Source organism: Thamnophis elegans, chromosome 12 (genome assembly GCF_009769535.1).
Source record: "Thamnophis elegans isolate rThaEle1 chromosome 12, rThaEle1.pri, whole genome shotgun sequence".
NCBI classification, from domain to species: Eukaryota; Metazoa; Chordata; class Lepidosauria; order Squamata; family Colubridae; genus Thamnophis; species Thamnophis elegans.
Genome location: NC_045552.1, coordinates 9,448,675 through 9,464,450, shown reverse-complemented (window position 1 = coordinate 9,464,450; position 15,776 = coordinate 9,448,675). Strand labels below are relative to the sequence as shown.

The window sequence follows — 15,776 nt, the reverse complement described above, 5'->3', positions numbered from 1 at the left end:
TCTTCTCAAATTTTCGGGAATTTACCTTCCTGAGTATTATATGAATACAAGGTCAGCAATATCAGGCTGGGTGGAATAGTAATCTATATGGCAAGTCAGATAGTATTAAAAGGCAAAAAAATATCATCTTTTCTTTGAGTTTTATGTAGGTTGAGCTAATACCACATCAGTTCTCAAGAGAGTTCTAAATTTTTGGCATTCTGTATTTGACTTATTTTAAACATTGCTCCTTTACATCCGGAACCCCACTATGATAAATAGAGAAATTACAGGAACAGTTTTCACAAAAACCACATGCGTTTCCTTTTCAGAACATCTTCCCCTTATTGTCACTATGAACCACTAAATGCAGTTTTGCAATGTTTTATTTGGGGTTCTGAACAATCATAATGAGACTATAGGTGGGGTTTTTGGGTAGATAGCAAACAAATCTGGCCTATTTCAGGAAAAAAAAATCCTGATCTGGAGCATTGAGCAGGAGCAAAGACCTTGAAAAGAAGATCTTTGAATGCATGTCTATGCTGTCTATCATTACCCAAAAAAAACCCACATGTTGAGAATCTCTACATTAGGTCCATTCTTGCTGAAAGTGTGGTTTGCCAATTGAGAAAGAGGATATTGTTAGGCAAACAACCAGCTGTAAGCTTCCCCATTGTGCGTGGGGAAGACTTAGAAAGAAATTCAGAAGGTCTCCGGGGAAAATTGTTTTGAAACCAAAAAAAACACTTTAGTTGCTAAGGAGAACTCTGTAAGAACCATGCTTTTTTTTTTGGGGGGGGGAATAATCATATTTTGATTTAAGACGCTGCCCAAAAGCCCCAAATCACCCCTTCTCTCCAGGTTTGGTTTCTATGATCCATCACCATCAATAGACAAATTGGCATCATCACCAAGTAAGGATCTACTGTGAGTTTCTTTAAGGAGCCACCAATCACAAGATGGCAACACTGTGTTGACAATGGCCATAGTCATCTGTTGTGGCCCAGCAGCTGTTGGAGCTGCCACCAGACTCTGACAGCGAGGGGCCCTCTGAGTCGGCTCTGGAGGATGTGGAGGACCCTGGACAGGGTTCCGACTCTGAGCAGGATGCAGAGAGGCTGGTTGGCCACCAGGAGGTGCCTGAGCCTTGGACCAGTGCGGAGGAAACAAGGGAGTTGTTCCTGGCACCGAAGAGCTGATAGGCGGAAGGAACAGTTGCACAGTTACAGGAGGTAATTGCACTCAGCTGGTGGTCATTAGGCTCCTCTCAAGACTATAAAAGGAATGATTGTGCACACGCCCTTTGCAGGAGTCAACATATTCACTAGAGCTGGAGAACTCTCGTGGCTAGCTTGGCAGGCTGGATTGCTGCCAACGTTAGTCTGTGCTGGATTGCTGCCAACGTCTTGTCTGTGCTGGATTGCTGCCAAGGGCCTGTCTGTCTGTTAATAAAGTCTTTGGCTTGGCATCCTTTGGTGTAGGACGAGGGGAGTCAGAACAGTCATCATCACTAGATCAGTGATGGCTAACCCTTTTGTCATCGTGTGCCGAAACAATGCAATGTCCGTGCAACCCCCCCCCCAACATGCCCCACCCCCTGTGCATGTAAGCACAAAACCCCTCCTGTGCCCCATTTGGACCTAGTAGGCCTCCTTGCAGCCTCCTGGGAGCAAAAATGGACCACGGGGGCCCATGCCACACCCCCATGCCCCGTTTTGAGCCTAATAGGCCTCCCTGTTGCCTGCTGGGAGCAGAAATGGGCTGCAGGGCCCCCGGTGCTGCTCCCTCGCATTCCCCCACCTCCCGCATGTGAGCGCAACTCCCCATCCCCCTGTGCATGTGCGCATATCTTATGCATGCCCTCTATGCATGTTCATGCGCGGAAGAGACCAAATAATCAGGTGGTTGGGTGGGAGGCGCATGCATGGTGGGGCTGAACTGGGCGATGGCTCGTGTGCCTGCCCAGAGGGCTCTGCGTGGCACCTGTGGCACACATGCCATAGGTTTGCCTTTATGGGCCTAGATGAAGGTGTCACTTTCAGATTTTCTTCAGGGGGGCCTTTGCGCATGGGAGTGGGGAGGAAAACCTGCTTCAAACCATGATAAATAGGGCAGTCAAAGGGAAACAAGTGGCAGGTACATGAAGCACCTGTGGTATGGGTATGCCACAGTGATGGGTTTCAAATTTTTTTTGAAACTCTTCTGTAGGTGTGGCCTGCTTTGTGGGAGTGGCTTGCCAGCCATGTGACCGAGTGGGAGTGGCTTGCCAGCCATGTGACCGGGTGGGAGTGGCTTGCCATCCATGTGACCGGGTGGGCGTGGCCAAGTTGTAAAATGTGGTGAAACTCACTTAACAATGCTCTTGCTTAGCAACCAAAATGTTGGCTCAGAAACTCTGGCATTTGAAGCCTGCAAGTCTTAAAGCTGTCAAGTTACAAGACCCTTGCACCCCTAACCCTTTAGAAAAATAAAACCCCAGGGGTGTTCAAACTTGATAGCTTTAAGACTTATGGACTTCAACTCCCATAATTCCTCCTCCAGTCATGTTGGCTCAGGAACTCTGGCATTTGAAGCACCCAAGTCTTAAAGCTGTCATGTTACAAGACCCTTGCATCCCTAACCCTTTAGAACCCACCCCCCCCAGGGGTGTTCAAACCTGACAGCTTTAAGACTTGTGGACTTCAACTCCCAGAATTCCTCCTCTCGCTCTCCATCTTGATGATGCGCGGATGGGCAGTGGGGGTGGAGGGAGCTGGAACCGGTTCTAAACGGCACTGTAGATTTGTGGAACCTCTTCTATAGAAGAGGTTAGGACTGGCAGGAACCCACCCCTGGTATGCCAAAACCAGGGGTGGATTTCAACATTTTTTATTACTGGTTCAGTAGGCGTGGCTAGATGGGGGGGCATGTGACTGAGTGGGCGTGGCCAACTTGATGTCATTCACTCCCACTCAGTCACATGACCCCATCACCAAGCCACGCCCACCAAAACAGTGGCGAAAAGTTTTGACGGGGGGGGGGGGGGCTCCAGCCTTGCCGGAGCTAAGGGAATGCCTGCAAACTACTCAGTAAGAAGAAAAAGTTTTTGTCTTCCTCAGCACCCAGAAAAACACCGCAGGTTTCAGCAGGGCTGGGGGAAGGCACAAATACCCCCATTTTTGCAAATAATGTACAGAAAACGGGCTGTTTTTTTGCAAAAACGAAGGCATTTTTGCCTTCCCCCAGCCCTGCTGAAGCCTGTAGAGTGCTGCTGGAGGCTGTGGGAAGGCAAAAATGCCTCCGTTTTTGCAAATAATGGCCCATCTCTGTGACTGGCATGCACATACCATTAAAAAAGGGAGGGGGAATACATTATTTTTCAATGAAGATTGTTCTGCACATGTGCAGAACAGAAAATAAAGATGGCAGTGTCCAGGATAGAACTGGTATGGTGTCGTGTCTGGCTGAGTTACTACCTATTTGGCTGAACCGGTCTGAACCAGTAGGAACCAACCTCTGGCCAAAACCCATTCCTGAAAGTAATCTCAGAGTCAAAATGTTGGTTTTCAATAAGAACGAACACCAGCCGCTAAGAAAAATAGCCACACCCTTTATTTTAGCGTAGAAAAATACACACCCGAGGCCTAGAGCTTTTTTATATAGGCAGCTACGTCAACAGTAATCCCTCAGAAAAGCACAAAGATCTTTATCTTGTCAGGCAGATGTCTTCTTTCGAATCTCGACAGGGTTTATCTATTACAATCTAGTTGCATATAGTGTCCCACCAAAACCAATGGGGTGAAATATGATACATTGGTTCCAAAATGAAATATGTGAACGTCGCAACCGATGCTTCTCACGAAACCTAAAATTGGATTCAGGAGATTCAAAGTCATCTCACATTGGGGTTCATTTCAGTCCCGGCTTTAAAAAAAAAAAAAAACCCTACCAAAAGTAAATCTAGGCTGGTCAATCTTCTAGGCAGATGTGACCTTCTGGAGATGTTGTTTTCTGCTGGCAGAATGGTCCTACTGCCCCATTCAATCCCTGTCTTACTCTGAGATTTAAAAGTTGGCATAGCTGCCTTTAAGGCCAAAGAACTAAACAGCTGAGCAGATATATAATTATGGCTAAGAACCCTTGAGTTTCAGAGGAGCTGACCCAAACAATTCCTTCAAACAAAGCTGTGGTGAAATTCAATTTTTTTTTACTACCGGTTCTGTGGGCGTGGCTTGGTGGGTGTGGCAGGGGAAGGATACTGCAAAATCCCCATTCCCTCCCTATTCCAGGGGAAGGATATTGCAAAATCCCCATTCCCACCCCACTCCAGGGGAAAGTTACAGCAAAATCCCCATTCCCACTCCTCTCCTGCGGAAGGATACTGCAAAATCCCACTCCCCTCCACCCTCCTGGGGAAGTATACTGCAAAATCCCCATTCCCTCCCCACTCCAGGGGAAGGATACTGCAAAATCCCCATTCCCTCCCCACTCCAGGGGAAGGATACTGCAAAATCCCCATTCCCTCCCCACTCCAGGGGAAGGATACTACAAAATCTCCATTCCCTCCCTATTCCAGGGGAAGGATACTGCAAAATCCCCATTCCTTCCCTACTCCAGGGGAAAGATACTACAAAATCCCCATTCCCTCCCCACTCCAGGGGAAGGATACTGCAAAATCCCCATTCCCTCCCCACTCCAGGGGAAGGATACTGCAAAATCCCCATTCCTTCCCCACTCCTGGGGCCAGCCAGAGGAGGTATTTGCCGATTCTCCGAACTACTCAAAATTTCTGCTATCAGTTCTCCAGAACCTGTCAGAACCTGCTGAATTTCACCCCTGAAACAAAGATATCATATTGGACATATATTTTTAAGAGATAGTGGTCCATCACAAGCTTTGGGGCTATCAGAGAAGTGGAGCTGCAGCTATCAAGTCCTAGAAGAAGAAAATGGTCTAACTGGTCTTGGGCTATGAACAGTACCAGCTCATTACGACAAAAAAAGCACCTAGTGAAATTTTTTTTAAGGAGATCGGCATCATAAAAGCTCTTCTGAGAAAATAATTATTGTGTTACCAATGTATATCTTTGTATCCATTCAGCTGAGGGGGAACCAATCTGTCACAGTGACCCAGCTGGTTATCCATACGTATTATGGTTTTACCCGTGACAAAGTCTCAAATTATTCTTCGGGCCATTGGCAAAAAAGTGAACATGGAATTCTCTGAAAGTCTTGAGAATCTGAGAACTATAAGGAGATGTCATCTTATCGCTGACGATAGTCAAAATAACTCAAAGTTGCTACAAGCAAGACAGGAACAGCAGGCAAGTTTTCCAAATATGATTTGATCATTAGTTGTTGTCACTCAACGTGAAATTTCTGCAGGCATTATTTCCACAGTTCACCCTCGCTTGGATATATTTGGTGTTGTGATCCTTTTCAACTTAGGTGTCCTTGGGAGTCAAACGTTACTGCTCCGTATGAGACTTTTCTGAGTGATCACTCGTCTAATGTCATAGAGGGTTCCAGGGTTGCAAAAGGCGTGGGGGTACTAGATCCTGCCAGTATACTGGGGATGCTTCCAAGAGATAACTCACCAGCTTCACCTTTTTTGGTGTTGTCCTTAGAAGACCTGCAGCAACATGGACAACAGGGCGATGTATGATTCCGGAGTTTCTTGCAGATGCCAATCCAACATTCTCTAAGTGTTCTCCGGATGGTGGAGGAAGAGAAGAAGAAAATAACAGGATCCAACACCGTGTTGAGGGAAGTCAGGCAGAATGTCTCTGTTCTCCAGGAAGGGCTTTTTTTAGTCACGAAGCCCACAATGTGGGAGATATTGTAAGGAGCAAAAGCCAGAGTGAAATTGAGCAAGGTAGCCACAGCTAAGCCCATGGCTCTCTGCCTCTTCTGGGGCTTAATGTTCGGCATGCTGTTTAAGATGCGGATCACGTTGGCATAGCAGGCAATGGTGACGAAGAAAGGAAGTAAGAAGAGGATAAAGAAGAGCTCCAGGCGGAAAGGGAGGACGACGGCAAGCTGTTTATCGGAGAAGTTATAGTAGCAAGTGACGTTATCTACATGACTCCAATGATTTCCAGGGAGGTAGTGAACGATGAAGATAATGCAACCACAATGGAAACAAGCCAAAAACCAGAAGACGAGGCTGGCAATTCTTGCGTAGGTTGGTCTGCGGTTCAACTTGTGCTTAACAGGGTAGGCGATGCACAGGTAGCGCTCTATGCTGACCCCCATGAGGAACAGGGTGCTGATATAAATGCTGCTGTAGAAGAAGAAGTTTATCAGTGGGCAAAGGAAGGAAGGAAGGGGCCAAGTGAACCTTTGAGCAATTTCTGCCATCTTGAAGGGCAAAAAGATCAGAAGGAAAAGGTCAGAAATGGTCAAATTGAGCAACAGGATATCTATGGGGACCGGCCTGTGACGCACTTTTCTCATGAAGGAATAGCAGGCCAGAAGGTTGCAAGGAAGACCAATGATGAAGGCGACGATGTAGATAGTGAGGACCACGGCTTTGTTCTCCATCTTCTCAGATTCTGTAAAGGAATTGGACATAATCAGATGTTTTTTTAAAAAACCAACCAAATCCTCAAGGCTAAAGGAGGCCTCTCTCCAGGCCTTCCGGAAAGCCGTCAAAACCTGGCTGTGCCAGCAGGCCTGGGGTTGATGAGTTCCCCTCCCCTCTCGACTGGTATGGCTGTGTGATTTTCGTGTATTTTAATTATGTGTACTGTTGTTTATGTTCCCTTTCCCCTTTGAGTTGTTCGCCGCCCTGAGTCCCTCCTGGAGAAGGGCGGCATACAAATAAACCAAAACTGAAACTGAAACTAAAGAATATTTTTTTCTGTCTCTAGGAATAGTTTCAGTTGGCCCTTTGGGGAAGGATAGAATAACAGAGTGGGACCTTGGTGGTTTAGGCAGGAAACCCTACACCACTTCAGACAAAGGGTTGTCCAATCGCTTCTTAAAAACCTCCAGTGCTGGAGCATTCACATCTTCTGGAGGCAAGTTGTTCCACTGATTAATTGTTCTCACTGTCAGGAAATTTCTCCTTAGTTCTAAGTTGCTTTTCTCTGTGATTAGTTTCCACCCATTGCTTCTTGTCATGCCTTCAGGTGCTTTGGAGAATAGTTTGACTCCCTCTTCTTTATGGCAGTCCCTGAGATACTGGAACACTGCTATCCTGTCTCCCCTAGTCCTTCTTTTCATCAAACTAGACGTACCCGGTTCCTGCAACTGTTCTTCATAAGTTTTAGCCTAGATGAATCAGTTTTCACAATGGTTCTAAACAGATTTTCCAATGCTCTAGTATGCTCAGACCTTATCTATGGCTAGATCCTCCTCCTCTTCTGCTCATCTGACTACATAAGAGGCAAGTTTAATTCATCTCTTTTTCTCCCTGATTCTCGAACCCAAGGTTGCAGCTTCTCATACTTTTATATATTTTTGTATACCAAACAGTTCCAAATTTTTGTATTTCTGAAAAGTGTTTAGAATACTTCTAAGCTTATGGTGAATTCACACAGGTAGTTGGAGAACATGATCAGACAGGGTATTGATAATTTGTAAAAATTGTAGAGGAAAACATCAGAATATTATTATTTAATAGATTTGTTAATCTATTAAATTAAGGAAGCCCTGACTTCTAAAAGAAACAACAGAAAATCAATAAAATATATATATTTAAAGTACCTCTAATCCCCAGCCCCAAGTGAACTGTGGACAATTGTACTAAGAGCCACTGAAAAATCAGGAGGGATATACCAGCCACATGTAAGTTTTGCCTTAAGTAATCCAGGAGAATACCATTCTAAATCTTGTTCAATCTTCAGGACCTATTGTCAAATGACAATGAGACAGAATGTTCCCTAAACAACTTGAAATGTTGTTGTTGCCTGTGGAATTCATACAGAGCTAATGGTCTAGTATTAAATATTTTGCTAATATCACCTGGTGTTCCGATTTGTATATTTTGGGGGTTTGACCCCTATCAACCTCTACTATTGCTCCTGAAATTTAAATGCAAATAATATATCACCGAATCACATTAGCTGTTCCGCAGTAAAAGAAATAATTGGTTTTTCTGTTTGGTACCAACTCTGTTCATGTTATGAGTATCAATTAGCCTTTCTTTCATTTCAGATAATTCCGCCTACTGAATTTCAAATGTTCCACTAGAGAGTAGAAGAAACTTTATTCTCCGATTTTTGGCTTTGAGTTCTGAACTCTTCAGAGTAAAATTTGAGTCCCTAACATCCCATTGCGAGATTCAAAAGGAAGACTTTTTGATACCATTGCAAAGCAAAGAGGAGAATCTCATTGGCATATTGTGTACAAATATTTATTCTTGCCTCTTTCACACCTTCCAACTAATTCCTATCAGTTTCTAGTAATTTCAGTGCCAACCCTTTCTTTGACTATCTCTCATTTTATTCATACATTTGTTTAAATATTTAATTCCCACCACATTTTTTAATTCTTACCTGTATTCTGGTGAAATGAGATCACAAACTTCTAACACTCATCCAGCTGAAGGGTATCAATGCCTACATGAAAAAGTGAAAGCACCTGTCAGTGACTGAAGAGAAATGAAGTTACATTTGCAGAAACTGTGGTCTTTGGTAGAAAAAAGGAACTTTTAACCAGTAGAACAAGAATCATTTGAAATATCTGGCGTGGTCTGGAGGAAGTTTTAAGTGATGCTGCAAAACTCCTCAATTGCACAATTTACAGCCCTTTATTTATTCCTTATTTAGTTAGGGTTGCCAGTCACACTTTGGTGAGAATAAAAGCTTTCTCAGCTTGGGAATTGGGAGGGGTGTGTCCCCACAAGTTGTTCAAAAAAGTGAAGATGGGGGATACCGTCCTTTATTGAAACTCCTCCTATTTTTCGTATGTATTGAAACTGTCATAAGAGAGGATAAAATTGGGATGGAAAAGAATCCTTATATAGCAATAGCAATAGCAGTTAGACTTATATACCGCTTCATAGGGCTTTTAGCCCTCTCTAAGCGGTTTACAGAGTCAGCATATTGCCCCCAACCACAATCCGGGTCCTCATTTTACCCACCTCGGAAGGATGGAAGGCTGAGTCAACCCTGAGCCGGTGAGATTTGAACAGCCGAACTGCAGAACTGCAGAACTGCAGTCAGCTGAAGTAGCCTGCAGTGCTGCATTTAACCACTGCGCCACTTTGTAGAGGGGAATGATGGAGGGAAGATAGTAAGTTGGAGGGGGGCGGAAGAAAGAGGTGTATGGAGAGCGGAAGAGGTATATTGGGTTTTTATGTGAGTTTGAGTTTTATTTTATTTATATTTCTGGGGGTATTGCTGACAAGAGGAACTGTGTGATTATTGTTTAATGTTGTATGGCCCCGGTTATGCACAGTATATATGTGACTGTATGAAAATGAAAAATGGAAAATAAAAACAAAAAGATTTTGATGTATTTGATATAACAGTTTTGAACACAGTTGATGATGGATGGAAGATAACAGAAAAGAAGAACGAGGAGACAATGTGAAACAAGAGAGTAAAATTACTGTAGAATGGAAAAGCAGAGTTGACCATATAGCTGTGGTTAAAACAACACATATTTTACGTGAATATTTTGCAATTATGCTGAGAATGGTCAGCGACAAAAAGAAATGAGGCCACAAAAATACACCAGAAAATGCAGAGGAAGCTGGCTCATAAAACCACCGAGAATTGGACATGATTGAATAGATAACATCACCAGCATCACTTTTGTAGTATGAAACACACCAAAACCCTACTGTTGGTCTCCTACACACAGGGTAAATGCAGGATACAATTTTAAAAACTCCTCATCTTATTTCAGATTCTCCCCCCCCCCCGTTTTTCCTTGAAAGGAGAGGATTTAAATTTATACATTTCAATTCAATTTCAATTTAATAACATTTGTATGCCGCCCACTCCCTTGGGACTCTGGGCGGCTTACAGACAAGATAAAAAGCATTTAAAACTTTAAAGGTAAAAAATACAATGTTAAAATTACACACCATCCAGTCTGTCTAAGTGGGGCTGGACATTGATCAACAGCCCCAGGCCTGCCGGAACAGCCAGGTTTTAGTGGCTTTACGGAAGGCCAGGAGAATGGTAAGGGTCCGGATCTCTATGGGTAGATTGTTCCACAGGGCCGGCATAGCTACAGACAAGGCCCTCCACCGGGGGGCTGCCAGCCGGCATTGTCCGGTTGATGGCACCCGGAGGAGGCCCAACCTGTGAGATCCTGTTGGTCATTGGGAGGTAAGTGGCAGGAGGCGGTCTCTCAGGTAGCCAGGTCCTAAACCATGTAGGGCTTTAAAAGTAATAACTAGCACCTTGAAGCGTGTTTGAAGACAATAGGGAGCCAGTGCAGCTCACGGAGGATGGGTGTAACATGGGTGTATCTAGGTACACCCAGTATCGCTCGCATGGCTGTATTCTGGACCTTCGAACACTCTTCAGGGGCAGCCCCATGCGAAGTAGAAAGAGAACTTTAAAACACATCTACAATCGATGTCACAATGCATGTTTCATTGCTAGCATCCCTTTGTAGCCCAAAGGAGAGCCATTTAGTTGCAAGACAATTTAATATTGGCTTGAGCATTGAGATAGGTGCAATATGTGATATTTCAGAATGAAAGAGGCGAAGTCCGGGCAGAATGTCAGTATTAAGCAAGCAGGTTGCTTCATGTCGTCTAAAACAGAAACGCATAGAGGAATGTACAATGTAGGCAGGTTATGGTGAATCAGTTACTTTTTCTGAGGGTTCAAATAAAAGAAGAAGTTGCTGTGGTTTCCAAACTATTTTAACCCTTTTCCAAGAAGCAAGAGAGGAGGAAATCCTGACCACCCAGTGAAAAGGTTAATGGCTGAAAAATGGCGCACTTTGTAATCCCAGTTTAAATCAGTGAGCTGGGTTACTGTCAACACAGAAATGACTCATACATAACATCCTTCCTTTGTAAGCTACTAGGGCCTGTACGAGATCTGTTTGTGATCTACATCTTACAGTTTAAACAGTACAAATCCGAAAAAACCTGGTATACAAAGCCACCAGTACTCCACAACGTTTTGCAAACATGAGCACTATGTAGCTACTCATATACGACCTAGGCCGCTGCTAATCACACTCGGGAAAGAATCCTGGAGGTGGTTCAGAGGTGGTATTTAGCCAGGTTCTGGAAAACCGGTAGTGGAAATTTGAGTAGTTTGGAGAACTGACCAATAGGCTGGCCGTGCCCCTGTTGCCTCCCAGCTGATCTTGTTTGTTGCCCCGAATAGGAGAAGGGAGTTGGAAAGCAGTTAGTGGCGTGTGGAGGGAATGGGGATTTTGCAGTAACCTTCCCCTGCATGCCCACCAAGCCACACCCACAAATCCACACCATGCCCACAGAACCGATAGTAAAAATGCTTGAAATCCCACCATTGGGGTGGTTTTCAGCTTACTAAAAGGAATAACCTGGCCTGCTCTTGTGCGTTTGCCTTGCCTATATAAAAAGTAAGATGGGGAGGATAACGCCAATAGGTAACATGTATTCAAACCAATTTCCTATCATAGAACAGTGGATTAAAGTCACACAAGGCAGCCTGCAACTGAATACTGGAAAAAAGCTTCTAAGAATCGATAGGCAGTGGAAATGATTATTCAGAAATGTGCTGAGCAATTTTTCATTAGACAGAGACACAGAGAAGGCAGCCATCCATCTAGGATGCTTAAATTAAATCAAATCCCAATCGAACCTGGGATTAAACTCAATGGCCTAAATAGGTCATCAAAAAAAATACAAAGAAGCAGGAAGAAGATTCAGAATACAATGAATTTCAGGTCATCAACTTTCAGAGAAGCACTCAACATTTCCACATGCTTCCTATTGTTTACCAAAATGCTGAGTTCAAAAGCCACCAGTCTGTTTCATCCGATTGCTTTAGCAACCTTGGATTAACTAAGAAAACCATTTGAAGCTCCACAACTTCCAGAGATGATAAGGCTGAACTTTTGACCTTTTGGGTAAGAGCCGAATTTCCACTTAAGATTCCTTAGAAGCCTTCACACCAAGGTGGGTTACAACCGGTTTGGACCGGTTCGGCCGAGTAAGTAGCAACTTAGCTGGCTGGTTCTATCGTTGGCGCCATAGCTGCCACCATCTTGTTTTTTTCACTTTTGCGCATGCAAAGCCCGTCCATCACATGGTCCAATCCTTCACTGCCACTAAGACAAGATTCCTCTCATCCATACCCACCCAGGTTCAGGGACAAAAGCGACCTTGACTTTCTGTTGTGGCCCGGCAGGAGCTGTTGGAGCTGCCGCCAGACTCCAACAGCGAGGGGTCTTATGAGTCAGCCCTGGAGGAGGTGGAGGACCCTGGACAGGGTGCCGACTCCGAGCAGGGTGAGGGGAGACTGGTTGGCCACCAGGTGGCGGCAGAGCCTTGGATCAGAGGGAGTGTTCAGGAAAACACTTGTGAGTTGTTTCAGGATGCACCCCGTCGAAGAGCTACTCGGCGGAAGGAACAACTGCGTAATTGTAGGAGATGATTGCGCTTAGCTGATGCTGATTAAGATCCTCTCCTGATTATAGAAGAGACTGTTTGTGCCACGCCCTGTTTGCAGGAGTCAACGTTCATGATTCAGAGAAACCAACTTGGAGAAGTGGTTTGCTGTGAGAGTTTGTTTTTGCATTTGCTGCCTAGTTTTGTAGAACTTGCTGCCAGAGTGCTTATCTCTGTTTATTTTGGGCTTGCAGCCAACGAGAGTCTGGACTGATTAAAAGTATTCTGATTTACGTTTGCTTGTGGCTTTCGTTCCTGGACGGCAACATGTCAGAACAACTTTCTGAGAAAGAATGTTATTATGGCTACACATCATCCAACTCCATATAATCCCCCCCCTCCTTATTTCCCAACAGTAGAAAGTGTGGCAGGCCTGAAATCCAAAAAGAAAAGATGGCTTGCAGATCTGACACCAGGAGCCTTTGTGGACAGTCACTTTCACAACAAGCTATTATACATTCAGCACATTTTTAAACCGTGCTTTATGATTGTTACGAGACGCTCAAGTCATTGTACGAGATAGATAGCCATCCAATTGGTCAATTTGTAACTGTTTATGGAGGCTGTTTCTCTCCAGTTTGACTACTGAGTTCCCTGTTTGATATGAAGGATGGAAGGGGACCACAGCAGCACACGCTGATTGAATGCAGGAGGGGAACAAAGAAGGAAAAAACCGTTACCCTCTCCTTTGAACATATTGATTATTTGGGGTTTCATACAGTAGAAAACATAGCATCTTCCAAGGTCTGAAAGCAACCAGACGCTACCAGTTTCCAATCTCATTAACTCCTTGATTATTTTTGTTTTCTCCTCTACAATGTTAGCTGATTTCCCAGGCTCAAATCAATATTGCAAGTACAATGGAGAGAATGTCCCCGCTGAACATTAAATTGAAAACCTCCCACTTATACATAATTGCATTCAATAAAGCACACACTGTCGATTTGTCCTGCCTGACGGTTGGTGAAAAGATGAGAAAAAGGCTTTGCCGTGGCGTATTGAAGGGAAAGGCTTAAGGACATATTTCAAAGGAGGAGTGAAGAACGTCTCTCAGAACAGTGGATGGATTCTCGCCGCTCTGGCAAATGAATGAGTTGATAAGCAATAGCAAAATGTGAAAAATTGGAAAGAGGAGGAAAACAGTACATAGCTTGTAGGGAATTCTTTCCTTCACTTTGCTAGGGTTCCAACTGAAAGGTAAGGAAGCCATTAAACTTTATCTTGGTGCTTAAGAAATATCATGCTGTTTACTTGGAAAGAACATGGAGAGATACGGTATTGTTTTCTTCTGCGTTGCCTTTCTAACTTTGCAATGTAGTCCTATAATTCTGGGATTCTCTTGTGGTCTCCACCCAAATGCTTATTAAACCCATTCTCAATCAGCTTCCAAATCCAGATAGAGTTGGTTCAGCGCTCCTACTACCATCCATTTTCAAATTAAAATAGTGATTTGCTGGCATTCTTAGCAGAAAACTAAGGTTTTGTTTCATGTGGTTGAAAATGTATAGTTGAAATACACTTTTAAGTGCGTTTTCCCCAACATGATATCACATGCCTGATCATAATTATGGAACTTTTTCAGGCCAAGGGCCACAAGGAGTCTTGTGTGGTGTGCTAAGGATGTCATACAAAGATAGGAGGAGAAAGGACAAAGATGGGATAAGGCACAATGGTAAACTCAATTGGATTTCATTAAAACAATCCGTATAGTTCCTATGATTGCTACTTTACTTTACTTTACTTTACTTTACTTTACTTTACTTTACTTACTTACTTACTTACTTACTTACTTACTTACTTACTTACTTGTATTTATTTATTATTTATTTATTTATTTATTTATTTATTGTTGTATGCCGCCCACAGTCCCGAGGACTCCGGGCAGCTCACAAAAGACAAGGAAAGGGGGGAATGAGACAAAGACACATATTAAAAACAAACCAACATTCACATTTCTGTGGAGGTAGATGCTTCTCAGCTCCCCACAGCCTGCTGGAACAGCCAGGACTTGGTGGCTTTGCGGAAGGCCGGGAGGGTAGTAAGGGTCCGGATCTCAACAGGGAGCTCGTTCCAGAGGGACACTCACAGACAATTGTCTATTTTTTGATCTCTTGGTCCATCACCCTATTTAAAAAACAGCTGGCCTATATCCTTTGCACCATTCTGTTTAACTTGGTAACATGTGTCTTTCACACAAATAAATATAGCAAGCCATAAAATTAATCCAGTGAGTCCAATGCCAAAGTTTTCTGCAAAGATTTCCTTCAACTGACCCCTGAAATGGGACCAAAACATTCTCTTGGCCATGCTATAGTTCCTCCCTTCCCAGTGGAAGTCTTCTCTCCCTGGTTTTTTTTTTTCCTTTTTGAGAAAGGAAGGCATGGGAAAAAAAGAAAAAGAAAAGGGAGGTACTGTCTTATTTAGAGCAGAATGTGTGTAGTTTGCTTGATGATTGCATGACACATTTTGTTGTTTTTGATAACGTTGGAGGAAAAAGAGAACGCGGAGGAGGACAAAGCAATTAGAAACTACTTGTTAGCGGACTTGTGCCCATCTGCCAGTAGGTGGAACCAGTAACGTTTAAAAAGACAAGGAGAATCCAGTAAGAATTTTGATTTGGGAGGGAAAAGATTCCATCCAGCTGATATCTTGGAACAAAACAAGTTATCTTGTTATTCAGATTAGTAGCAGTCCTGGAATCTTAGCTGGTTTTTTTTTTTTTTTTGGCTAGCCTTATAAAAACATGCAAGACAACTTTGATTAATACTCCCAGTTCTGGAGAAGATGACAAACCCTCCTTAGTATGAGGATGTCATTGGGCAGGTGTCCCACCTAGTCTGTTGATTGGAAGGAGGAGGTCAAAAAAAGATTCGGGAAGTAATGAAAGGAGTTGAATTCCCTGAGAAGGACAGGCTTGATGAGAGAGAGAGAGGGGGGGGGGGTGGGGGGTGGGGGGGTGAGGGGGGAGGGAGGTGGGAGAGGAGAGGGAGAGGGAGGGAAGGAGAGAGAGAGAGAGAGAGAGAGAGAGAGAGGGAATTTCCTTTTTAACTTTTGTAATATGGTTTTTTTTTAATGTTGTATGCCACCCTGAGTCCTTTGGGAGAAGAGCGGCATATAAATCCAATAAACAAACACACACAGACACACACACACACAACACACACAGAGAGATCTAATTTCCTTTTAACTTTTGTAATATGGTTTTTTTTAATGTTGTATGCCACCCTGAGTCCTTTGGGAGAAGG

General features: G+C 43.8%; 1 protein-coding gene across 1 annotated transcript; it reads right to left on the bottom strand.

The window, feature by feature from the left end:
• Window positions 1-4,765: 4,765 nt before the first annotated feature.
• LOC116515994 (free fatty acid receptor 2-like) lies at window positions 4,766-8,576 on the bottom strand. The gene is made up of 2 exons (XM_032228337.1): window positions 8,459-8,576; window positions 4,766-6,511 (listed from the first exon to the last, which is right to left on the bottom strand). Exon 2 carries the CDS (start codon window positions 6,498-6,500, stop codon window positions 5,457-5,459), a length of 1,044 nt encoding a protein of 347 aa, XP_032084228.1. The 5' UTR covers window positions 6,501-6,511; window positions 8,459-8,576; the 3' UTR covers window positions 4,766-5,456.
• Between the last annotated feature and the right edge of the window lie 7,200 nt (window positions 8,577-15,776).